Source organism: Hippocampus guttulatus, chromosome 12, assembly GCF_054856545.1.
Source record: "Hippocampus guttulatus isolate MCC_2025c chromosome 12, RoL_Hgut_1.0, whole genome shotgun sequence".
NCBI lineage: Eukaryota > Metazoa > Chordata > Actinopteri > Syngnathiformes > Syngnathidae > Hippocampus > Hippocampus guttulatus.
Genome location: NC_141272.1, coordinates 16,434,945 through 16,462,521, shown reverse-complemented (window position 1 = coordinate 16,462,521; position 27,577 = coordinate 16,434,945). Strand labels below are relative to the sequence as shown.

The 27,577-nt window shown below is 41.1% G+C and overlaps 1 protein-coding gene across 1 annotated transcript in view; it reads right to left on the bottom strand.

Annotated features, from left to right (window-relative positions):
• Positions 1-27,577, bottom strand: part of LOC147197654 (calsyntenin-2-like) — a 203,385-nt gene that overhangs the window by 13,233 nt on the left and 162,575 nt on the right. The window contains exons 9-12 of the mRNA XM_086125572.1: positions 21,572-21,734; positions 11,408-11,574; positions 8,352-8,500; positions 4,692-4,903 (exon numbers count right to left, since the gene is read on the bottom strand). Of these exons, the coding sequence (XP_085981698.1) occupies positions 4,692-4,903; positions 8,352-8,500; positions 11,408-11,574; positions 21,572-21,734 (691 nt within the window). The remainder of the gene's footprint in view (positions 1-4,691; positions 4,904-8,351; positions 8,501-11,407; positions 11,575-21,571; positions 21,735-27,577) is intronic.

Here is a 27,577-nt window from a genome sequence, read left to right as displayed (position 1 = left end):
GACTTAATGCTATATACTAATAAATATGTATCTATACATGTATAAGATGTATAAGTTAGGTTAGGTTCGTGTATAAATAACAAAATACAGTAAACATAAACATGAAATATACATGTAGTACTGTATATATTGCTCTATGTGACTCGCTGTTGTTTTGCTGACTTTCGCTGCCTCTCGTGGAACTTTTGCGGCATGTTCCCAATTTTTTTTAATGAATATTTTTTTGAAAAATCTGCCATGCACTGAATCCGCAATAAGTGAATCGCGAAGTAGTGAGGGATCACTGTACTCAGTGTCCCCATGAGCGTCAAGTCAATACCACACCGGCTGGCCTAAACCACTTCTGGTTGCTCACCGGCAGATTCGTCATTGTGGACACACTCGAACATTTTGTCTCGTCAGAAAAAAATAATACAGTCCTTGTTATGGCCAAACACCACTTGATAAATTAGTCAATCTCAGAAAATCTGGGTTTCACGTCTAAATCCTTTGTTATTTATTGATGGACACAGTGTTGCTTTCATGTTTTTGTTTTATTTTTTGATAATATGTTGAAGTGGACAATTTACTGCACCAAAACAGGAAGAGAGCTCAGTCGGAAAATCTGCAGTGGAAAAGCAGCAATAATGTGGCCCACAGGGATAGCAAGTGGCATGAAACTTCCCGGGGTAAAGGAACTAATGAGGAACGGTTGAAGTCACATTGTACAGAAGGACTTTGAGGCAAGGGTATGAACAGTGACTAAATGTTGATTACAAGTTAATGAATTAAGGACCTTGGCTGGCCTTGAGAAATGCATCAGTCTATAAGCCTTGGTAAGATTTTCCGAGATGGAAAAGGGAAATGAGGGAAATGAAGCAAGGCCAAGTCTGCAGTAAATGAATGACATGGAAAGCAACCAAGAGGACAATGAATGATTAAATGGGTCTAAAAGAAATGTATTGCTGGGCTTTAAAAAGATTTTTCTTGAATCCTTTAAAACTCATGAGATCACAGGATCTGCTCATTAGGGAACTTCATCTTGTGTGTCACCAACACATTCTCTCTGCTTCACCCTCTTTCGTTCCAACTGTTTCTTTCTTTGACTTCCAGCTAATCACTTTTCCCAGCTGGCGGTTCTATTTCACCAGCAGAAAGAGCTCCACGACTCCAGCTCCGAAAGCACTGCAGCGATGCTCCTTTCTGCTCTGCTTCCTTCACTGCATTATTAACGATGGAAGGCCCAGACCTCCTTCACTCTTATCTCCTTCTAATTAGCTCTGGGCCAAGCCAAACCGGGATGTTCCTGCCGCAGTGGTCATGGACAAGAGGATTTAAGTACTCATTTTTCAATGGTTTAGCTGAGTGATTCTCGGAGCTGGTGGGCATAGGTCTCAAGCTGCATTGACATCAGCACTGAGAGGGTTTACTCGAAGTGGAGAGGAGCTCATGTAGACTAAACCCGTGTCCCTGGGGGTGAGCCCTGTAAAGTGCTGCTGCAGGCGTGACTCAACATAATGGCAAGGCAAGCAGATATGCATTCAACACAAGACTTTTAGCTTGAACTGCAGATTACGGCCGAGGAGATGGAGCTCTTGCCTCTCTGACGATGAGTACTACGCCATAGTACCTATGTCACTACGTGCTTTGTCGTTTTAATCGTATTTTTTGAGCAGTCATTTTGATATTGCAATACAGATACAGTGAAACTCCTCTACAATGAAATCATGTTTGCAGCAAGAAATTTTTAACAACAGGGGACTTTTCACTTCAGCAAATTCTATCTCAGACGTAAACACGAACACACACAAAAACGTATATGTGTACTTTTATTTTTTTTCCAATAATGCATAAGTATCAGCATACACTTATTTGACACTTCATATAGTCAGCATAGAAAGAAAAAAAGGGAAAGAAATTGCAAAATTTACGATCAGCATTGACTTTCACTGACATCAATTTCTTGCATAATGTCTATTATGCAAGAATAGATAATACTATTATTTTGCTTCCTCCATCTTCCATTTTTATGACCTTTATCCTGTCTTCAAGGGTTAAAGTTTTTCTTTTCTTAACTCCTTGGTATGCAAAGGTCCGTTTTGTCGCCATTTTAGCAATGCAACGTTCAAGCTGCGTCTGAAACAAATACTTCCTGTACAACTGCGCATGTGTAAACCAGTGTGGTGGTTGCTGTTGCCATTTCCGAACGAAGCAGTGGAGGTCACTGTGACATGCTGTGGTTGGGTTAGACTTTTGCGGAAGGTTTGTTTTCGTTGTCGTGAATCTCGTTGCGAGGCAAGAGCAGAGAAAAATATGTCGTATATAACGGAACAGGGGGACTTTTCGTTTGTAGGGGGAGCAGAAAAGTGGGAATGGCTTTCATGCATGAACATTTTTTCACACTATGGGATATTTTCGCCCATGTAGGTTTCGTAGTAGAGGAGTTTCACTGTAAAATGAATGAATAAATACGAACAAAATCTTCCTTCAAGGGACACAAACTAACAGTATTTCATGGGTAATTAAACTTTTATCTTTGCTTCTGTGTGTGTGAGTTTACGCAATTGCGTGTGTGTAACCGTGTTATCGAAGATATCTGAGATGGGCATTGTGGCCATTTTGTGGACCAGGACGAAATGTTTATTTTTTAAAGAACGGACTGTAAAACATCACGATCCTCTGTAAAAAAACAAAAAACGTTTACACATCGCCAGTCAGTCTGGTGACCGACGGTGGTTGTATGCCTCTCCGTCGCACCCCACAGCTAATGTTGTCTCACATTTCTTTTCACTGTGTGTGTGTGGAGGGAGGGGGGGGGGGTTAACATTATTCAGCTACGTCTGCTTATTGACATGCATGCGTATGACATACTACGTACGTTTTCAACGTCGATGCAAGGCGGCCAAATGTTCATTTCAATCTACTTGGGGGAAATGGGCAAAGGACAAAAATTGCCTTGGAACGCTTCAAACGCGCCACTGGTCACCCAACCGTGCGTACTGCATTCAGAGCACAGGGAGACGTGGGTGGACTTATTTATTAAGTACAACACCCCACTCCCTAGTTCTGCTGCTGTGGAGAGGGTTTTTTTTTTCCATCAACATCCTCCGACCAAAGAGGACTGCCTTGGCGAGTGCCAGCTTTGACAAGCTGGTCTTGCCTCAAGGGGAACATGTCCCTATTGGGGTACCCCACCTAGAAGGGGGCACTTTGAGGAGGCGAAACAGGGGGCCGAACACAGCGCCTTGAACTTTAAATCATGTCTATGAATTATGAAACCTCTGCCGTGAGCCTCGCCCCCATGGCGTCATGCACAGACTTTTTTGCAGGGGTGCCGGAGGGATGGACTGGTGAAGTGTAAGGATGGAAGCGCTTTAAAAGGATGAGGATGGATGGGTATGGAGGACGATTATTTTATCAATAAGGATAGAGTGGGGGAGTGATGATGGAAGGGTTCCCGGGTTACGAACGGAGGATGGATTGGAAAAATAGGGTAAAATGCCCATCTCTGGAAGATACTTGGATAAACAGATGGTGCTTAAGGGGGTTTCTGTGGCATTTGAAGGCATCCGTTCGGAGTTCGGCATTCATGGTGAAATCTTTGATTTTTGAATGGAACATTTTGCCCGTAGCGGTTTTTATGGTTGCATTGTTTTGGTTTCTATCCACACAATATGTTGAAATTTTGGTTTTTCAAAAATAAATCGTCCACCTCTCAAATGAGTTGCATAAAATTGGGTGTTTCAGTAAGTTCTGAAGTTGTAATGTCAACCGCATTTTATCCAGATTTGGTTTGTAGCGCATTTGGCAACAATTTTAATTCAACTTGAAAAATTCCAATGACATATTCTGTGAATTTCATCCATTAATTTTCTATACCACTTATCCTGAAAACTCTACCTTCTTGCACTCTACTACAATGCCATGAAGAAGTGTTTGCCCCCATTCCTCATTCCTGTGTTCTTTGCATATTTATCACACACAAAGGTTGCAGTTAATCAAACCCATTTTATTATCACACAGAGACAACCCTAGGAAATAAAAAATGTAGTTTCTAAATGCCGATGTCATTTATTAGGGCACAAAAATATCCAAACCTACCTGTCTCCATGTGAAAAATTGCCCCTCTTGTTAAATCACGAAGTAACTGTGACTAACAACAGTTTTGGGAAAGCTGAGTTAAATTTCACAGGCAACACTTGCACTACTTTTTTTGAATCAAGAAATCACATAAATAGAATCTGTCAGACAATTTGATGGAGGCTACAAGATCTCAAGAAACAAACGCATCATGCCACGATCCAAAGAAATTTGAAAAAAAATTATTACAGAGCCAGACAGGTTTTAATTACCCCCCCCCCCCCCATTCGTCATTTAGAAACTGCATTTTATATTTCCTTGGGTAGTTTCTGTGTGATATTAAAATTAGTTTGATGAAGTGAAACCTTTGTGTGTGACAAATATGCAAAGAACACAGAAATCAGGAAAGGGGCCAATACTTTTTCATGGCACTTTAATTTCTGAAGTGAGGAGTTCTTCAGAGCACACTCACCCTTCCTGGAACCTCTCTAAAAAGCTACAGTAGCTGTCATCAACAATGGCTGACTGATACATAATTGCCACTATACATTCAAGTGCAAACTTGTTCGTGGGAGGTTGCTGGCCAACAAAAACACTGCGGCATGTCACATTTAATGCTAACCATACGTTACCTGTGCTATGGGCAGCAGAATCTCCCCTGGTGACCGTACTGATGATGTGGAGCTGTTGGAAGAGCCTCACACCTTCCGGTCTCCTGAGGTCAGAAGCAGGCCGATTCTGTCTTTCTAATCCAGTGATGGTTATCATGGGCTCGCTGGGCTGCAGCACCATCACTACTGCCTCAATGTCAGGGATGGTGATACAAGTGTCTTCTCCAAAACACCTAGATATCAGACAAGAGAAAAGGTTGGATTAGGGAGGATGTCTGGCAAAATAAAAAAAATGATAGAAAGCAGTTACTTAAGGCAACTTTGCTGTGAAGTTAAAAGGCCTGTATCATGCAAAATAAATTATTTCTTTTTAGCTTTTCACCAATGGTGACTCATCATCAAAAACACCCACAAAATGTTGTTTTCCTCCATTCACCCATCTCGAAGCACCAACTCCTCCTAATCCCAAGAAAACGATTGCATGCTCAATTTTATAAGCATAAAATTGAGGGAGCCACTCCCCGGACTGCCTCTGCAGATTAAACACATGCTAACTTTCTCAAGTGACAGGTGTATCTGGGAACGAGGCTCCATGAGTGGCCACCACGGCTGGAGCTCCACATTTTAATCACTTAATTCTCAAAGAAGCCTTACCTGCGAAAATGTTGGCATTTTTTTGCTAATGTGAAATAATCTCTGTGATACAGATCCAGGATTATTACTCCAAAATCAATTCATGCAGCCATTTGTGAGAGTATATACAGTATATGTATTTCATGACTAAATTCATAACCATACAGTATTTATGAAGTTAAATTCCTCCCCACGGCAACAATGCTTAGCTCTGCTTAAAGCTCCACATTTCCTCCCTCCTTACCTGGATAGTGCCTGCTTGCAGCACCGAAGGAACAACACGGCGCTCTCCTCTAATGGCGGCCTCATGAGAAATGCCTCTTAATCTGTGTAGTGGTTTAAACTGAAGTGTTTCAAAAGGTTTGCTGTGTTGCCACAACTCTTTACTATTTTCCACAAAATACAACCACATTATGGCTCTTTATGGAGCTGACATAGCTCCACACGACTGTTTCCATCCGTCCATTATGCCAGTGCCCGGGTCAGACTGACATCAAGTGACTGACAAGCAGAGTGGTGCGCCCCTGGGATTGTGCATGAAGCACCTACCCAGGCGGAACAGTATTTCCCACCAACCGCATAACATTTGGACAAGTTCCGAATATTTTAGATAGTTTTTTTTGTGTTTTTTTTTTTCACTGTGTATTATCTAAAATGACTGAACCGTTACACGTGTCAACATTTTTACTTGAGATTTTAGAATAAAGCATGAAGATCTGGTGTCAGAGGTATCCATATTTCAATACTGATCCACACATAACAGTGACCTTTATGTGTGCAATTATTCAATCATATTAATACTGTATTTAATTAATATTATTTATTCATAAATACTTTCTGTAATGGTCAAGCGCAGGAGTCATGCTGTGTGTATGCTTTGGCTGTAGCGACAGATGTAGCCCAAGATTTGATAGAGTCCAGATGATTTAATGGAGCACATTCATTGGCAACCTTGAATAACTCTAGAGCTCTAAACGATCATGCATACATGACAAACAGTGCTATTATATCATGATGTTACCCTAAACGGGTCAGATAAATTGAAAAATGAAGTGCGGATGTAGGTGCCTAAAAGAGCCTTTTCTCTCGACTATTCTGACAGATAAAACAGCGAGTTCTGAACTCATGTATGCTTTTGCTTTTCTGTCACGATTGCGTGAGAGTAAAATTGCTGTCATGCTTTGATGGTAAATGACATGCATACCGTATTTTCCGCATTATAAGGCACACCTAAAAGCATTCAAAATTTTCAAAAGCCCACAGTGCGCTTTATAATCTGATGCGCCTTATATATGGATCAATATTCTGATTTCTTGGAAGTAGTATTTTAAGTGTTCTGTACAAGTGCTTTGTCCACCGCTCTACAATTGACACCGGTGTCAAACTCAAGGACCAGATCCGGCCCGCCAGGTCATTTTATGTTGCCCGCGAAACCAAATCATGTGTGTTAACCTGCTAAAATCTGTACTGAAATGTCAAATTGTCATGTGTGATAAATAACGTTGAGATTTTGCAATAATTAAAAATAAATAAAAACTTAGACCAAAGCTGCACTTCGATCACAAATTTATTGATTACAATGATGCCTTGGTTATATTCATATGACTGTTTCTTTCAATTTGGTTGAATCATATTTCTACAATACTATACTGTACGCCCATAGGTGTGGAATAGAATCCCAATTTCAGTCCCTGAAAGTACAATGATACATGCATAATAAGATGAATGACTGGACTCTGAGTTGACCATTCGTAAAAACATGGATGACATGCCTTTAAGTATCTAAATGTGTTATTTATTATTCCACTCAGTTTTGTAATTCTGAGGGAAACACAGTTCTTTATACTCTTGAAATGTAAAAATAATCGCTAAACAGGCGTGCCTGACCACTGAATGGATCCTGCCAGTTGTTTGACGCTTTTTTTCTTTCAGGGCGCCATGTAATCTCTTCTTTCTTTTGTTGTGGGCTATTGTGCAGCTGTGTGTGTGTGCGCGTGTGTGTGTGTGTGTGTGTAATGGCTGCGGGAAGTACAATGATGCAGTAGTTCAGAAGCGGTGTTGGCTGGCGGAGCTGAAACAGAAACCTGGAGGAGGTCCAACTTAATTATAAAGAAATATAACAAGGGAACCTAAAGCAACTGTTCCAGAGATTAACCCCGATTACCTTACTTTGTAGTTATTCGAAATCAACTCTCACAAATATAATTTCCATTCCCGATCCGAACCGCTTGTCATAATTCTGAATTATTTAAATGTATATTTGCGTGGAGCGATACTGTCTGTGGCAGCTGTCGACTGCTGAGCTGTCCCTGGTGGGGACCTCTCATTGTACAAGCAACTGAGGAGAATCTCTCTCTTGTTTTGAGCATGAGATATGCAACTAAAATCATACAATGGAGCATATTGACAGCTGTATGAGCATCCTGACGCAAGTTCATCTTTAAATGGAAGTGACACAGTACAAACACTAATTTAAAAAAAAATCCCTGCAGCTATGATTAAAGATTAATTATTATCAGTGCCTGCATAGGTGAGCATGGCGACATACATATGCATTCTGAATACTCCTAATTGCAACCCCGCAAAAACTAACAGTATGCAAAATAAAATGCAGGGTTTTTCAAATGTAATTTGTTTTTCTGTGAAACATAACTCAGGAGAAGTTAAGATCCAAGTTAAATTCAAAGCAATTCATGAGGTAAAGATATCAAGTGCATATTGGAAGTGTTTGGCTATTTCGACTGCTATCATGCACAGCATAATAGGAATCAAGGAATCGCAAACAATTTTGCTTCAAAGGCTAAACCAATTTGCCTGCTACCTCCGGTTTTTGCAGTAAACACACACGTGCATGCAAACACACTCCACAGTGATCTTTGTTGGAAAAAAGTGCTGACATCAATGTGAGAAGTATGCCTCGTGCTATTCTTTGTCTTGTATTCACACATCGCAGAAACGTTGGCAAGTAACACATTCAGAAAATTTCAGAGCGTGAGAACTTGCTGATAGACGCTCAAAGAAAAGGAAAAAAAAAGTTTTTGTACATACTGGACAGTAGTAGAGATGCGAAGATGTCGCACTCCTGGAGTAGGAAACTGTCGAGAGTTTATGTAAGAGACCTTCCGCACTGCAACGTTCATGTTTTCTAAATCCTCTCCCTCCATCACCAGGATAGACTGAGCTGGGTTAAAGTGAAACTAAGAACACACACACACACACACACACACACACACACACACACACACACACACACACACACACACACACACACACACACAAACACATTAGTGATGTTTAATGCAATAGCACAAATGAATGAAGTGCATTTACTTTTTGTTTTTCCCCTTGAGGATCAAACTCTAACACATCTGTACATGTGACAAAAAGGTTAGGACTTCTGGACCAGAATGTTTCATCTTACAATACACAGGTATAAAGAACATGAATGGCTGTATTTGTCTCTTGCCGTGACACAGGGAGAACATCTTTGAGAATTTCTAGGATCACATACAAATTGAGCACCCATGAAATGCAGCATGTGATAATATGTCCTTTAAAATTCACACTGTTCATGTTTTGAGAAAACTGATCGAGAAAAGCTTGAAAAAAACGAGAATATATATGCATTTATTTAGTTTGACACCATGGGCCCTGTTTCAGGTGAAATGAGCAATCAAATGATGACTGAAATTGCTCCTTCCTTAAACGGAAAAAAACATGGTGTGTTGAATTCATTCCATTTTCTTTTCACCAAGTGGTTGCATGAAATAAAACCATTTGGAAGCATATACATTTTTAAGTCAACTGTAAATCTACCTGATGATGCTATTGTATGCAGTCGGTTGACAAAATAAAATTAAGTAAATGTGACATTTTTTTGTGTTGACAAACATTGAGTTTGAAGTTTTTTAACATTCTATGTGGAAAATCTCTGATCGAGTCATTGGACATCAATATACTGGAACCATATTGTCTTCATTTATCAGTGATGATAACAGTTGATCCAAGTTTATTTTTTTTAAGTACCGTATTTTCTGCACTATAAGGCGCACCTAAAAGCATTTAATTTTCTCAAAAGCCAACAACGCACCTTATAATCCGATGCACCTTATACATGGATCAATATTCAGATTTCTTGGATGTAGCATTTTGATTGTTCTGGAAAGCGCTTTGTTACAGCTGCAGTGGTTGTGAAAGCTCTATATCAATAAAGCTGTATTGTATTGTATTGTATTCGCTTTAGCGTAGCTCCATCTAATAGATGCATAACGAAACCGCATCCACTATTGTAGCTTCTATTTTATGCGCCTTATAATGCGGTGCACCCTATATATGAAAACAGTTTTAAAATAGGCCATTCACTGAAGGTGTGCCTTATACTTGTCTGCGTCTTATAGTGCGGAAAATACAGTAAATGGAAAAAAATGTAAAGCTATATGGACAGATAGTTTTGTTGGTTTTCCTGCATTCACAGTTCGAACATAGTTATTTTTGTAACCAATCTTCCTTCAGAAACGAGTTGCTTGTCTGGTGATTTTGGTCTCTTAGCAGCGCCATTGGGGGTCTTCATAGTCTACCATCCCCCTCTGATTTTCCCTTCATAGCTTTCCTTTCATGCCACCATTCTCGAATCGCCTTCTGCAATTCCTTTCTCTTCACCTCCTCTAGTTGCTCTTTTCTCTATTATTTACCTCTCATCCTGCTGTAGCAGCCATCTACAGGCTCGCCAGATGATGTCCTTAAGACGCACAAGGAATTATGGAAGATGGCAGAGAGGAATCCCCACGACCCTTGTGAGGATAAAGTGGTTGAGAAAAATGGATGGATGGATGGATGGCAGCTAGGAATGTAAATAACCTCTCAAGGTAAACGCCACCACAGTCATCATTCTGACATTCCGGGTTAAGCTTGCCTTGTCTTATGAGTCGTGACAGAACCTTTGCTCCTCTCCGACTACGAATGTGTGGTCACGGTGCTTTACTAAGTGTTGAGGAGGGGACGAATGGACCAACATGATGGACAAGAGAGGAAAAAATAGAAATGCTTGTGCAATTGCAAACCCAATCAATGCTTTTGTGGTTATGGTAAAAACGTATGCAGTCTGTAAACAGTGCAACTTTGTTAAGCATGGGAACTCTAGACATAGGCATGCAGTAACGGGAACTCTATAAGTAAAAGAGATAATAAATAAATGGTTTGATAGGTTGAGTTTTAGGAAAATATTTTACACAAGTTTGTTGCATCTTCTGAAGTCCTTACTTTACCTAACTGATGTTTCAGTGTGAAAGATGTTCACAAGAATGATGAAATAAGAGATGAGGAAAAAAGTAGTGTTGAGTGGCACATGGCTATACAAGTAAATACGTGGCTGTCATGTTCAATCAAACGGTGACAACTCTTAGTGATGGATTACTCGTTTCGCATCCATGAGGAAAAAAATATACTTTCCCTTCAGTCACACGGAGGGTCTACATCGAAAAATCAAAAATGTAATGTCATGATTGGGTTTGGGACCAACAGGTGGCACTGTAGGGCTCCCCCTGCAGCTGCACACCTGTTGGTCACTAGGCAATTAGTGCTTTAAAAAGACTCCCACCCCGACCACTCATTGTCGGGTCATTGTTTCTTTTTGCTGCTGTTTGTTTGTTTGTTTGTTTGTTTGTCATGTTTCTGGTCATGTTTCTGTTATTGCTAGTTTTGAGCTTCAGTCATGGTTTTTGTTTGCTACTTTGGACTTTGTTTGTTTAGGATTTAGTTTTCTGTGTTTTATCAATACACTTCTTCAAATACACTCTGCTCCTCTCTGCCTGCTTTTTGGGGTCCACTACCACCTCGCAACGTGACATGTAAAATAGAAAAGAATGTTATAAAAGATAGTAGGTTATATTTTACGACAGATGTTTTTTTTTTTTTGTATTGTACTGTGATAAATACAGTATCATTATATCCCAAAGATGAATTCACTTCAACATAATTGTCAGGCAAGCAGACAAACAATTTACAGGAATCGAATAATTGGGAAGTAGCTTTTTTTTTTAGAGAACATGTGACTTGAAATTGTTTAAGATGCCTTGCCCTTGCCTTGTTACGCCTGCTATGTTTACCTTGATGTTCTTATCCAGGCTTTCAAGGGAGTTGATGTCCAGTCCTTCTTTGCAAGCCTGCAGACATGAAATTACTTTTTGACTCTCAATCTTTCCTGGTCGGATGGTCAATCCAGATAAGCTGCCTCTGAAGTACTGAGTAAACCTTGGCTTGGTCACCTCACCACCTACACACGGACAAACAGAAACACATAATACATTTGCGCATATTAAACATCCAGAAGTAATGGGAATTATGATAATTTTCTGTTCTGAATGTAAAAAAAATTGATAAGCAATGTTTTTTTCTTTAATACCAGAGAAGTCACATTACCAGTACGTAATGACATATGTTAACCTGCCTTTTACTCTAAAAATGGGCCGAGAGGTTCTGCTTGTGTTCCCATCCTGTAACTAAATGTTATCATGATTTAGAGACATATTCTCCCAATCGTGCTTAAGTAAATGTATTCAAATCAAATCAGATCTTTTTGTATAGCACTTGTTCACAGAAATGTTTCAAAGGGTTTCACATGCCCACAGTTGACAAATATGATTTAAAATCACGGGAGGGCAAGGAAACCTCCCCCACAAAAAAGCATCTGGGGAAAAATGAGAAACCCTGAGAAGGGGGTGCAGATGGGGGAATCCCTCTTCGTAGTTATTATTTCACACAATATGGTGCTCTGCAATGTTTGTTGTAATAATGAGAGTCCTTTCTTACACGCCTTGCTTGCACACTTTGACGGTGCCACGATTCTCCTGTCTAGACTTCTGACACACTCAACACGTGTAACCTGAAAATACACATGCAACCACCAGAGACGTGATTCGGTGAAATCTACTGGTGACCCTAATTCCCAGATCTTGGAATTTTTATGAGATGTGAATTCCGTGGAGATCTATTTGCAAATTGCAGTATGTCACACTTGAGGTGTGTAATAAACTTGCGTAGTAGATCCATAGGGGTGGATGTATGTGTGTGTGTGTGTGTGTGTGTGTGTGTGACTCATCTAACAGGCTACTTTGTAGGAGCATTTTTATACACATTCTGTATTTAATAAATCCAATTCACATTTTTTTTGTCAGGGTACTGTGCTCATGTGAATGCATATTTGGAACTGTTCCATTAAGCAGTGCAAAGCAATGTGTCTGGTCACGCGTGCGGGTGCATCACTTCTGTGGATTTCGCAACCAGCATTTATTAAATGAAAACAATAGATTAAAAATCTACCGCACCATTGCCACCATTACAATGACTGCAGTTGTGAGTGGCGCTTTCGGACAAACTCCATGCCACCAGCACTAGTCAGCAGCCGCTTGGTCATGCGGCTCTAACCAGCGGAGCACAAAAGCAGTTCATTGAATCAAAACGTGTAATATGATGTTTCACCTTCAAGAGACAATAGTCCTTTTGATGGTCTCCTGAGCGCAGAAGAAATTATGCTCTTGGTGAAGACGTACAGTACAAAATTTGACAGGCAACGCCCTTATTTCATGGTCGCGCCACTCAGGATGTGTACAGTGCCGTGAAATTGTGTCATACAATATGCCCCCTTACAGAATACACCCACTCTGTGCCAGTTGTACGTACTGAGCCGGAGTTAACCATATCTCAACCCTGTGACCTCATTTGAAAACATCATCATGTCGTGATAGGTCACTACATCACTGACACCTTACTGACTTGGAGACCATTACGCAAGGTGCAGTTATCATTAACAATTTGCATGAGCAACTGTGCTGCACCTCAGTTCACCTCTTTCAAGTGTTCGACTGAAGTGTACCAGGCAAGAGCATGATGTGGTGTGCCGGGACTTCAGGGGGTTGCGAGGTTGGGGGTTGTGAGTAGACCTTTTAAGTCTGTCCTTTAAACTCTCGAAGACCAATACTGGCAAGATTGGTTCACAAACTGGTCAGGTTAACTGGAAGGTCAAACACTTTAAACAAAAGAGCTAGGTCGCTAGTTGATATGCGAGAAAGCCTGATGTTCAAAAAGGGGTAAATGGTGTCAGTGAGCTTTTGATAACTCACAAGAGAATGTCTCATTCTCCTTTCCCTACACCAGAAATGCCTTCTCTCTGAGACTGCAAAAGTGCATTTGCTGTACGGATTAAATTATTCACGTGACTTGAATTTGAAGTTGGAACTTTTTAAAGGCCAGTAGTTGAATATTCAAGGAAGAGTATATTAGTGAAATCACCATTGAACTGCTCTAACTTACTCAGATTGTGAAGTAGCAGAACAAATCAACATTCAGCCATGGTTGCTGAATGACTATCAATGTTGAGCCTTGCGAAGAGCAATCAGGGTGGTAACAGAAGCAATCATGCCCAACGACAACTGAAGTCAGGGGGAGCCTGAGCCTCATTTCAGCATTCTTCCCTGCACTTTGTCAGACAATGTCCAGCCTGACCCAGTTAACCCTAATTCCCAGCTGACAGCGCAGGCTCATGTATCACTGCTCAGAATGATGCATCTGTAAGCTCAGAAGCTCAGTCTGTGCAGGTGCAGATCCGGCAAACCACCACCAGAAACAATTGAACATACACTTATTTACCTGGTGGGGAAAACCTAAGCAGTGTTTTACCTTAAAATTTGCCACATACAGTATATTAAATTACTGGTCGTGGGTTCAGCAGGAAATGCTTCTGGCTTCAAGCTGACAATTGCTGGAGCATATTCCATCAGTTGTCGCAGGGCTTTCCATGCCCGGACGAGAAGCGTTAGCCAACAGCTTGCTAGCGAGCTAACCCGGACTCCTCTCCTCCAAGAGACAAACGGCTGGCTTGCCTGCTGCGTTAACGACTCGTTCTGGGTTGTCGGTGTGTGGATCCACACAACAGATACACTTATGGAAAGTCAAGTGTTTGTTACACAGAGGCCCATCATTCAGCCCGTGACTCACACGACAGGACAGTTATTTTAGCACACGGACACACGACTGGGGTTGGACAGCCTTTCAGCGGCCAACTTTACATCCACCGCAAGAGCAGGTCTTCCTTACAAACGTACTTTGCACATGCTGATCCGAGCCATGTAGACTGCACGCCTCACCTGCGCTCACTTTAAAGGGAAAGAGGGGAGCTGCTTTGATTGGCCCGGAATTAGGTATGTTTACTCCCACAACTGCACAAATGTCTATTTCTATCTGCACCCTTCTACGAAAATGCCAAAAAAACAGAAAACTCCGACCATGCGCATCGTTAGACTGGGTGTTGCTCTAGACTTGCACTGGGCATGAAAATATGGCCTTACATCTTCCACAATTCGAAGCTAAATTGTTCTCAGCCTTTGCACAGGTTTCAGCAATGATCACACATGCATTTGTATTTTGAAACAAATTTCTTCATTAACTTTGTATTTAATTGTTTATATTCTGTAAGTTAATAAAAATCCATGTACAAAATTATCCATAAATGGTCTGAATAATTTTGGACATATATTAGCTGGGTAGAAGCACCTGTGGCTATCGCCACAAATATGCATTTCCCATCACGGTAGACGTTGCCGTTCTTTTTTGTTATTGTTGTTTGGTTTGTTTGGTTTTTCAACGGCTGCTAGAATAGTTGGAGAAGTCACAAAATACAAAAAATATATTTAAATTGGCAACAATGAAGCCACTCGCTGCTGTTGTTCGCTTGCACGACTAACTCCAATGCACATCAAAATAAAAGCAGTTGACGTTTTGGTTTCCTTCTGAAAGGCCGCAGAGACTGTGGATGAGCCGGATGTCACCCACAGGCCCTCCCTCGCCCAGATGTTCTGTATGTTTTTAAATCCATCCTTGAGATTATCAATCGGGGGAAAAAAAATTGAGTGCTCATTCGAGAGCTACATCAAAATTTTTATGTGCACCCCTGTCTACGTCAGTGTTTACCGTCCATTATTGAGGCATTACGAACATTTCAAGGCACACAGCAAAACACAAATGTCACAAAAAGCAGATACACAAGTCAATTATGTACCTTTTGCTAGTTAGTGGAAGAGTACTGTCCTATGCGTCACACTATTCATCACTGACATCAACAGATGAACAACTATACCTAATTTGGATATTTTTTGGACCAATTACGGGTAGGCAAAAAAAAAAAAGATCGGTTCTCAAGGCAAACCTGATGATTTCTCACAGCATACTATGTCATGGCACGCCGGTTGCAAATCATTCTTCAAAACTATGATACAGAACCATATAATGGTGGGCAGGAGCCCTGCTAGGCATTTGGGGTTCCCTGAAAAGAATTGTGTCATTGTCCTCTGTTCATCCTCAAATGGTGTCGCTGCCGATAGCCACACTTACAATTGAGTAGGCAATATTATAAAACAAATGCAGAAATGGTCTAAGGCTGCAGTAAGCCAACCTCCGTTTTTGCCTGCTTTGTGCGCACAGTTTATAAAGTCTTGGTTTTTCACGCCTCCTCTTGAGATAACGATCCACCGTGTACCTCCTTGACAGATGTTATCAGTGTAGGCCACAGACAGATGAAAGGAGTGGGAGCTGCTGTGGAGCAGAAATGATACAAGTGAATACTGTATGCCACTTTACAGGGACTGTTGTTTATGAGCTGATGAGACGATCACTCCCTGAAGCTCGCTCTGCATCCATGTGCTCACTGAAGATCTTGCTCAGCTTCATTTGCATCTTTTTTTTTTCAAAAGAGAGGCAGCTGATGCTAGCTAGTCCAAGGAGAACTAGAAATGTGATCATGACTTGCGTCTACTTGTGGGAAGGACAAAGTCACATTTCGCGAAACTGGGAATAACTCTCCTGCATGCTGCTATAATGAATTCTATGGTAGATTTGATTTTGTGGATGACAGAGATGAATGTGATGAGATTTGCAATAAACTCCCCGTAGAAACATCGATAGTTATTGGTCGAGATGATGTCGCCTCTAGACTTTCTAAGTTGAGTCCCTGATGGTCTGAAAGATTTTGTGCTCCTCAACTAACATGAATTGTTACAAATTCTTGGTAGATTGCGATCGATGTATTGGGCACCCCTGCCTTAAAAATAGAGGTAATTCGCTGACTAGCTTAGCACTTGGCGCCGTTGTCTGCGCATGAGTGGTGATTCAGTCATCTGATTGGTTGCCCTCTATGTCAATCAAGTAACGGGATTGATGATAGGCTGACGTAGTACGTTCTGTGTAATAAGCACCGTTGTTTGAATGGCAGCGTAATCGCCGAGGCGTTTTCGACAATTGTCGTGTGAAAGCCCAGGAGCCCCATTGAACCAGTCAAAGAGCCGCATTTGGTTTGCGAGCCGCGGGTTGGCCAACCCTGATTTAGAGTGTTGCATTAACCTGCCACGCATGTTTTTGTAATGTGGAAGGAAACCGGAGTACCCGGAGAAAAGCCGACGCGCTAAACATGCAGCACCAAAATGGTGGACATTCCCAGCAATTAGGTCCATTTCTAAAAAGCCACGCGCAAAAACGCCAAATGATTTTTTGCCCAATTGCGTTAACCTCCACACTTTGTAAAACGTCGGAGCAAGATTTAGCCAGTCATCTGACCACTATTGTGGCGGCTATTTTCGACTCTCTGCAGTTCACACGTAACTGGGACAAGGGCACATAGGAAAGAGTTAGTCATCTGTACAAAACAAGAGTTGAAGACAGAAACAGTTTCACTTGATGGTCAACATGTTGAAACTGTGGATAGTTTTAAATACTGTGCTTTTCTAGAAACACAGAGTTGATCTCTAAGAGATGTGCATAGCGTCTTTATCTCCTCAGGAAACTCTGTGGCCTTGGAGTTAGTCAGCAGATTTTGGCACTTGTTTATAAAACTGAGGAAAGTGTTTTAACCTTTCATCTTCCCGCTTGGTACGGTCAGCTAAATTGCAGACTTATGAACAAACTCTCTAGGCCCTGTGTCAGTGTCAAGCAAGATAATTGGCAAACCTCAAAAGTCTTTGACTCAACTTTTCACCGAGAGAATGAGAAGGAGCATCTTGCCAGATCGCGTTCATCCCCTCTTGAGCCACTTTTAGCTTTTAAACTCAGGAAGACGCTGGAGTGTCTCTCTGGCAACTAAGAATGTATTTAAGAAATACTTTGTCCCTGACGCTATGAGTTTTCTTAACTCTGCAAAGTGACTGATAGGATGTGGACCACAGCCATGACATGAATTGCTCTTGATAATTAATGTTCAGTGTTTATGACGTACCTGTATCTGATTTTATATTTTCTTTCCTTCTCTGTATTTGGCGAGTCAAAGTCAAATTTTCACACCTGCTGGACAATGAAGATTCATTCTATTCTCTTTCTGATTCTAGAAGCAGCAATGCAAAAGTGTGCTTCCAAAGTTGATGACATGGCAACTGTTCCCACAGGTTGCAATTACAGCCAACATTGACATTCGGACCTTTGACTTTGTCTCTTGATATTGAAGTCCTCAAAACCATCACAGTCTTTTGTCAAATAAAGCAGACATCGTTGTTTCCTATTTCAATGAAAAATGATGCCAAATTCTACTTGCCCTGGAAGCGAGGGCCCTCTCTGTCAACTTTCCTTTTCTTCGCTACACTCTCCATTTTCCAAATGGGCTGGAAAGGGTCACACAAGGTTCATGCAGCAATGGGCGTATTTGAAAATTCTCCCTGACGCTTGACATGACTCTGCGAATGGCGTGTTCTGAGAGGCAGAGTGCACTGGGAGTGTATTTTCACGCGCAGCAAAAAGCATGGCGATGGGTTTGTTGCCATCTATTGAAATCAGTGGTGGGCGGTGAGTTTCGGACCTGGGCCTTCATTGGGTATTTCGTGACCTAATCCAACTCTTAATGTTTAAAAAAAATGAAAATGAAGTGCTATATAATTATGGCTACATTCACACTGCACAGCGTGTTACTAAACTGTTGCTAATAACAAAGTTGCAGATTCACGGACGATTGTCAGTAAACTTCCTCCCAAGCAATCTCCGCTGCACATATCGCGATTTATATCCACATTCAAAAGAGGGCAATCTATAGCAATAAAGAACAACAGTTCATATATTTGAGGCTGAATACCATCCCCAATACTAAAGCAAAAATAACATAGCTTTATCTTCCTGGACATCACCTCAACAACTCCAAACCTTTGCACTACAATATAGCAGTTCACAATCCATTTTCATCAATGTAAGAACTTATAAATATAATCACATTGGACTTGTCCAAAACAATGCAGAACTCAGCGCTAATGAATGAACATAAATGTGTCACATGAATGCGAATGCAGGATTTGCTGTCCCTGATTCCCTTCCTGTAAGGTTAACGAATCAGTTGGTTATTTTGATAACCCGAAAATATTTATTTCAAGTTTCATCTCCAGTATACTACATTTGTTTCTTTCATGCCTTCTAAAATATGTTTTTCTTCACACCGTTGACATGTTTATACCCTATTACATGTTCATGTTTTTACATCTACAAATGTTCATACTACATTATACATCGTAGTCGGCGGTCATTTTTATTGGAAATGGTTACAACGAACGCCCGTTATAACGTATTGATTGGATATGTCCCTCGAGGTATGTTGTCATGAGGTATGTGGGGCTGATAAAACAATGTAGGAGGTTAGGAGGATACATTTTATTAATTTAATGAGTGACTGGCAACCAGTTGAGGTTGTATTCCACCTCTAGCCCATAATTACCTGGGAAAGGTTCCAGAGAACGATGTAACTCGTGATGCCGAACGGGATAAGCGGTAGAAAGTGGATGGATAGTTAGATTGATTTGAGTATTCACATTGCTAATTTATCAGATGTGCATTGCATTGTAAATTTCTGCTTAGAAAGATACCAGGACCAAAACCAGTCATCCGTCACGCTCATGCTGCTCTAATGTATGATGTCAGTCTATCAGCATATTTCAGCATGGCTGTGCTTGGTGACAAACGCTATTCATTTCCATCAGCTGATAAAAAAGAATTTATAACAGGCCATTATTTCACACTTACATTCATGCACAACTGATGAATGCTTGTTCTCAGCTGCTAATGGTGGGATGGTACAGATTTAATTTTCAACTTATTAAAAGGCTACAGCCTTGTGCCACCAAGCTCCGACTACAAATATCAAGAATGTGATCATTCTCAATTATATTAACTTGTTGTGGTCATGACAGAGTCTATTGACGTCAAACAATGCTGACTGGCCGGTTAATGGTTATGAGCCATGAAATTACATCAAGGAATATTATGAATATGCCACTGGTACATGCAACTAAGCTTGTTTTGAGCTGACATTTTCTTTTTGTTCTTTTTGCACCCATCACTTGTCTTTTTATGCTCTCTTGTCTGAACTCTTGCCGACAAACAAAGACAAAAGTCCCAAGGACGTCTTGGGAAACACCTCTGAATCGATTTTTTAATCAAATACAGTTTGGACGACACTGCTCCCTCTTAATCTTGTTATGTCATAATATCAAGACAAACAGCTGTCAAATGTTGGTACTATCACAAATGTTTTTCACGATTACTGCTCCGCGAGTGAGTGCCGCTCTTCATTTTTTGTTTTTGTTTTTGTTTTTGTTTTTGGATGGAATGAAGCATTTTACACCATCCAGACGAGCCAGTTGTAACTTTTTAAATTATGTTTCAAAATTTGAATTTTTTTTCCAACACATAAATTCTCACTTAATCTCTACATCATAGTGTTTTTTTAAAAAATAAAAAAAGGTTTGAGCCTTGGATATATTTTCACATATTGAGCTCAGCATTTCATTTTTTGGAAATAATAGACTAACATCTAAACCTACAAGACTTCGTTGGAGACTGACTGAGCTTATCCCTTTCTGTGTGTGTCGTCAACAAACTTAAAGCAAAGTTTTTTGAAAAGACAATCCGCAGAGGTTAATGGCCCTTTGGTCAAGATTTCAGGATTGCTTTACAAAAACTTAGTTTGGCTTGAACAAGAAAAGCAGAAATAGGCTCTGCACTCCATTTTCCTTTCCTTTTTTTCTTCAACAAATCACATCTTCACTCTTTTATTTGAGGCAAAGAATTAGTGCCAAGCTTCATTTTGGACTATCAAATCAACTGTACTCTGGAAAAAAAAGTGCCCTTTATTGTACCCTGGTGTGATTAGTGTCAGCTGTCCGTTTACAGGACAGTTTAATTGTATGACTTTTCTCTGACTGCTTCAATCATTTATCAAAGACAGACTAAGTGTCCTTTGTAATTGAATTGTTCATTCGGGACCAAAGAACAAGAGCCATGCTTTTTGGTTCCCGTAGTAATGATGTGTCAAAAAAAATATGAGTCGTGTCTTTGTACTTGAAATAGGTGTTAAAGCAGCGTAATGCCTCATTTAATGACAATTTTACTGTGACTCAGATTTTAATCTTTCACATGTCACGGTGGACGACTGATTAGCACATTGGCCTCACAGTGCAGAGGTTCAGGGTTTGATTCCGTGTCCGGCCTTCCTATGTGGAGTTTGCATGTTCTCCCCGTCCCTGCGTGGGTTTTCTCCGGGTCCTCCGATTTCCTCCTACATTCCCAAAACTTGCATAGCACGTGAATGGAACACTCAAAAATGTCCCTAGGTGTGAGTGTGTGGCAGCCAATAGCGATTCTGACTCGCTTTTCGATGCCGCTCGAGGTGCCAAGAAGGAGCAAGTGTGTCTGCGTGTGTTTGCTGCCATCTTGGACAGAAAGATAATGTAAATTATTACAAGGTTGTTTTAATACAACCAGTACAAACAATATACATTTCGATGGAATATTGCTTGATAAAAAAAATAACATACATATTTTTCTTTCTGAAAGCCACCATTGCACTATAAGTACTGTACTTTTAAGGCAATGTGGCAAATACACATTATCAGTTATTATGGATTCATAGAGTTGGTTTGAAGCTACAGAGGCCAAGCCATACATCCGTCAGTCTGTCGATGCATTTTCGTAACTGTTTGCCCTTAATTTTGCAGGTGAGCCTAGCCTAGCTGACTTTGGTTGAGAGTTGGGGTGCAATTTGGACAAGTTGCCAGCCAATTCTGGGCAAGAAGCCAAGCCAACAAAACAAAAACTGAAATATGCATGGCCTTAGTTTCGCTAAGCATGGCTCACAACTCTGATCAGCAATTGTTGCAAGACGCTAGCTGACTTTTGATATGGCTTGCAATGAAAGAAACGCTATTCTCCTTAGGAGCATGGAACAGTCAAAATGAAGCTGAAACAATTCTGATCACCTTGCCAGCAGGCGCCAACTGTTAGCTGTACATCAATTTGGGACGGGTGAATGGGCCAGTCATCTGTCACCAGGTAGGGATCATACGTCACTCCATCCACGTAAAGTGTCACCCCTGGAAACTCCACGTTGATGACATAGTAGTGCCACTCCTTGTCGCAGATCTGGCAGAGAAACAGAGAGGAGGTGTTTGAAGTGGATGTCACACTCGACATTGTATTTCAACTTTATAGAAGAAGCATGTTGATTTAGACAGAGCAATTGGGTGTAATGGTAGTCTAGTTAGTGGCTAGCATGCCCGATTCACAGTTATGAGGAAGAGCTTGATTCTTTGCTCTGGAGGTCGACTGTAATGAGGAGTTTCGACTTGCTGCTGCATTCCAACAATGTGCATGTTTGCTTGATTGAAGATTCAAAATAGCTGTGAATTTTAGTGTGAATGCTAGTTTGACTATACATGCCCTGCGTTTTGCTGGCGACAGGGCCAGAGTGCACTGTGCCTCTCGGCCAAAGTCAGCTGGGAAAAAGGCATCTGCAATGCTAATGAGGACAAGGATGGATGGAATCAAACTACTAAAGCATGACATCGATTTTTTTTTTTTTTTAATGCCCACTACTTTTGTTCATATTAAACTACAATGGAGCTGAGCAGAAGAGTCAGAGGACCCACAGTGGGAGCAATGTGATAAAAGATGATGCTGATTGCAATACATTAGCGTTTGACCCTCTTCTCAGGAAAGCTTTTGACTGTGCCACTCATCTGCATGCTTGACCATTTTTTGACCATGTAATTGATTGCACAAGCACCCTCGAGTCTATTGTTTGTTTTGCATCATTTCTCCTTCCGTTTTGCCACACTCGTGCCAATGCTTATTGAGCTGTATTTCACCTCTTCCTCTCAGCACCTCTCATTCAATGTGGGTTAGCCTAGGAACACTTGACTTTGGGTGACCTAACTCTTCGCTCATGCAAGCACAACAGATGTGAGTTGGAATCAATGGTTGTCTTTGGTTGTATGAGGCACCGCATCCAACTTGGTGTGATCTTTCGCCACTGCTGCTTGACACAGAACATCAATACCTGCAGCTCGTGCTGAGAATCAATGTCGAATCATCATGGGATTTTTATGATCAATAACAGTGAGACTTTTTTTGACTTGGAGGTTCAGCCCAAGGTCGCACCTTGCGTTTCTATAGTCGCCTGCACACTGCCTTCTTGGTAAATTGGTGCATCAAAGGCGTAACAGGAGAGCCGGGATTTATTCATCTGTCTCTTTTTGACAGAACTCGCTGAAGCGGATCATTGCAATGTCCGAAATGGGCATTCACACAGGCGCAATAAGATTATTGAATTAGCGGTGATAACCTTCAACACAAAGGGCTTTAGGCAGTGAGTCTCAGGTGTAAAACCTCATACTCCACCAGTTACACCTCTGATATCATTTTAGGAGAGGATCGTAAATTTGCAGGGTGTACTTCATTCCTCTATTTTCAGAATCTTCTCTATAGCTAGCTGGATAAAAAATAAAATAAAATAAAAAAAGCTGAATAAAAGCTAGCACTGGTGTCTAGGTATTTGTGGTATAAAAAATTAGACCATGGAATTATTTCAAAATGTTTTCCACAATCAACCTGACCTATGAACTGTCCAACTCAAGTAAAGCAAAACAACTTTATAAGTGTTCACATCTCTGATAAATGAGGATCTGCCTGTGTTCAGAATCAAGCAATGAAACTCATGTTGAATGGGAGTCAGCACACAACTACCATTAAAAATGCCTTTGGTTAACCCTAAATAACGTTCAACTGTTCTAGTAGGCTTTTCCTGACATTTTTCTTTGTGCCAGACGCTTGAAGGCTTTGTGCTAAACTCGAACCCAGAGACGCCAGCGGCGTTTCTGGGTGTTGTTGAAAAAAGGCTTTTGCTTTGCATTGTAGAGTTTGAAGTTGCACTGATGGAGGTAGCGCCGAACTGCATTTAGTGGCATTGGTTTTCTGAAGTGTCCCTGTGGCCATGTGGTGATATCAAAATGATTTGCAAAGAGTAGTTACGTCTTTTCATGCTTTTTACAGGGGAAATTACGCAAATTAAAAGATCCTGGCTTTTCCTTCTTGTCAGCAGTTCAGGCTAAATTAGATCAAAAAAGCAGTACTCACTCTCTGATTTCAGTGAAAAAGACCGAAGTAGCTCAAAGTAGAGAAACAGCAGAAGGCATGGAGGACTAGGAATAAAAACATCATCCGCTAGATAAAACACATCCTGTCATAAAATTTTGCAATTTACACAATAATCCTTTCGAAAACAGAAAAGTATATCTGAATGATAAAAACATCCATTCATCCTTGATCTGAGCCGCTTATCCTCACAAAGGTCGTGGGAATGCTGGACACTATCCCAGCAATAGGTGGTACACCCTGAACTGGTTGCCAGCCAATTGCAGGGCACACATAGCAAACAACCATACACACACACACAGTCACAATGTGGGAGGAAACCGGAGATTCCGGAGAAAACCCACGCAGGCACGGGAAGAAAATGCAAACTCCACACAGCAAGGCCGAAGCTGGATTTGAACCCACGACCTCTGCACTGTGAGGCGGAAATGATGATCAGTTACCATGCCACTAAGCTAAAAACATATGCTTCAAATATCAATCGAGAACCAAACCAAAAACTGTCATCTTAAAGTCACCTGCAAAGAATGTGAGAGCGAGAGACAGCACAGCTCTGCATCCAGGTCCAGCCTCTCAAAACAGCAAAATCTATGTGGCCCAAGGTCCTGTGCTAAAATTTGCTTGGCCAATGTTTATCCAACCCGGCAGAAGGATAAAGGCATAAACGTTTATGTAGTTTTGGATGAGCAGAGTAATCAGTGCCTTGCACGCGCAGACATTTTTGATCACTCTAATGTCAAGGGAGGTGTATAACTTAAAGACATGTTCAGGTACCGTATTTCAAAAGTGAGGGAAAGGAAACTTTATTATTGCGTCTGTGGATGGTAACACAACAGTACCACTGCCACCAATGCTAGAATGTGAAGATTGGCCCAAAATTCTCTCACCTGAGATTGCGCAGTATATCACCCACATGTAAAGGCACCGTCTCCCAAGATATATCCCATAGTCCCAAATACACAAATTTTACTGCCCTTCAGTATGGACATCCTCAGACTGCACAAAGTGAGAGAGCAGTGCAATGGGTCCAGCAACGCCCCTTTTGGCCAGTACCTTGACCTTGGCTCTTTTATTATGGATAATGTGTTTAAGTGCTGCACACAAACCAGTAGCACCTAGCAAAACTAACATGATGAATGCTCGACCGTCATATCTCAATCCGTGCACCGACGTCCTGCAGATACAAGATCAAAACAACACAAATAGACAACCTTGAAGAATCAGTCTTTATCAAGGGTACAAATGATTAAAAAAAAAAACTCGCACCCTCACAGCAAGATGAACATTTTCTCACTTTAATGCAAAATAAAATGTATCAGGGTGAGACAAACAGCTGGGTTGCACCCCTTCCCTTTAGTACTCCCAGACAGTGCTTACCAAACAATTGAGGGCAGGCATGAAAGCGTCTGCATACTCTAAAATGAAGCCGAGATTAAAAAAAACTATTATGAGAGAACACTGTGCAGTTCATGCAAAAATCTGTGACAGCAAGCAGAAGTTGCCCGCCCCCCCACCCCCACCTCACTCAACCTAAAGCATAAACAGCAGTGTTGATATCCTCCACTATTCAGCATGTACCATCCACCAAAACCGCATCAAAGTGGTTTTTGACTCGAGTGCCAAACACGTGGGTACGGCACTCAGCGACGTCCTCTTAAGTGGCCTAGAGCTCAACAATGCCTTGCTAAGGGTACTCACAAGATTGCATCGAGAGCCCATTGCAATCACTGCAAGTGCGGAGCGAATGTTCGACTGTTTCGCTACTCGAGAAGATCATTGCGACTTCCTGTGTTTCCTTTGGCACAGGGAAAATGATGTTACAAAAGAAATTATAGAGTACTGTATGACTGATCACGTGTTTCGAAACCCACCATCTCCCTGTGTTGCCATTTACGGGCTTCGTAGAGCAGCTCAAGTTGGAGAAGAGGAAAATGGCCAAGACGCAGTGCAATTTGGTACCAGAAACCTTTATGTGGACGATGGTCCAATTTGGTTCCTACTCTACCTGAGGCAACCGAACTACTGCAAAAAACACAAAACATGATAGCAGAGTCAAATCTCTGCTTTCACAAAACTTTCTCAAACAGTATCAAGTCATGGAAGCCTTTCCAGTCCATGAATTGGGGAAATACATTCAAAACCAAAACACAGACTCACGACATGTGTTTAGGAATCAATACGCAGATTCCACGAACATGTTTTTGCTCTGATAACATACTACCCACAAGCAGTTGTTTGCCCACACAAACATCAACTGAGCAGCAAAATCTTCACATCCAAAGTTGGCGTTCAGTAGTAAATCTCCATCACATATTTCTGACGAGAGAAAAAAAAATTATGTATTCCCTGATTACTTCCCCAAGTCTCTACCTGATGCAAATTGGCTGACGGAAAGGTTGAATGCAATAAATAATCCAGCAAACAAAGGAAAGGGAGGACTGATAACAACCAGAGGACAAACCAAAGTGTAAACGAGAGAGGGAGAACAAAAGCATAGCACATCAAAGATTTTTCATCATCTCTTGGGGCACTTGGCGGTGAGAAGAAAACAGAATTGATATCTGCCCACCTCCATCTCACTCTTTTTCGTTTACCTGCTCGCTTTTCTTCATTGCCTGTTTCTCTATTCGAACTTGACTGAGAGCGGTCGCCTCATGTCCTTCGGAGTTCAAAGTCTATCTGCACCCTTCCTACTAACTTAAGAGGGGAGATGGAAGAAAAAGATAGATGAGGTGGTGTGAGACGAAAAGGTGGTGGCCGGAGAGATGACACAGATGGATCGGGGTAGAGTGCAGAAAGAAAACCGGTGTATAAAATTAGATGAAAGACAACTTCCAAGTTATTGGAAAGATCCCTGGAAAACAAACATGACTAGAACTTAAAAGGGGCAATGTGCTTTATTATACTGGTTTTCTCAAACAGTGCCTCTGCTCTCATTAATGGAGTCTGCGACCTGATTAACCTCTCATGAAGACCTGCCTCTTAGTAATAATGATAATAGTGAACCCGTGCATCTGACGAACAGCAAAATGTTATTAAAGGGGAATTCAAGTCAAAAATGTTCTTTACAATATGTTCCATGCGCTCACTTTATTCTAAACACTGAGTTCTGATTATTTTTTTCATTTTTGTGGAATATGAATTAAGCAGCAAAATCCACCTATTTTTATCCATCTCAAGGGGTCGGCCATTTTGCTTTTTGCTGTCGACTAAGAATTACATCATCGTGCCTAAGGGCTGAAGTTCATGGGCAATCACAGCTGGTGGCAGTCGAAGGAAGTCAACGGTGAATGCTTTTCGGGTTTGGACATGTGACATTCTGCCTATAGCAGATTCTCATCTCAAGTATGGAAATGCATTTTTCTTAGATTTTTGTGGGGCTAGAAATAGTAAATGTAATCTGTATTTGAAATGAAACCACCAGAAATGATGAGCCTTGCATTTGCTTCAATATTTTCATTCATGCTCCGAAGTTATGAGACCAGGGTGCATCCTAAATTTGAAGCTAAGTCAAGTTGTCACGCCAAAAAAACACATACTGATGTTGCATTAAAGGGTATAAAAAAGTGATCATAAGTGAACAGAAACATTTATGAAATGTACAGTATGCAGCATCTGTCTTAGCAGAGACATGATTGATCATTTATTTTCTTTTGCTGTTTAGATTTTAACATGGATACAAAGAGCCACACGCACAGAAAATGAGGGAAGAAGAAACTGACCAAAATTATTTGGAGGGTCAAAGTCAAGGGAGAGTGGAGCGATTGATTCTTATTAACAGAAATTGATGGGCAGGGGAATCAAGGTGACTTGGAGAAGTCGCAAGGAGGTGA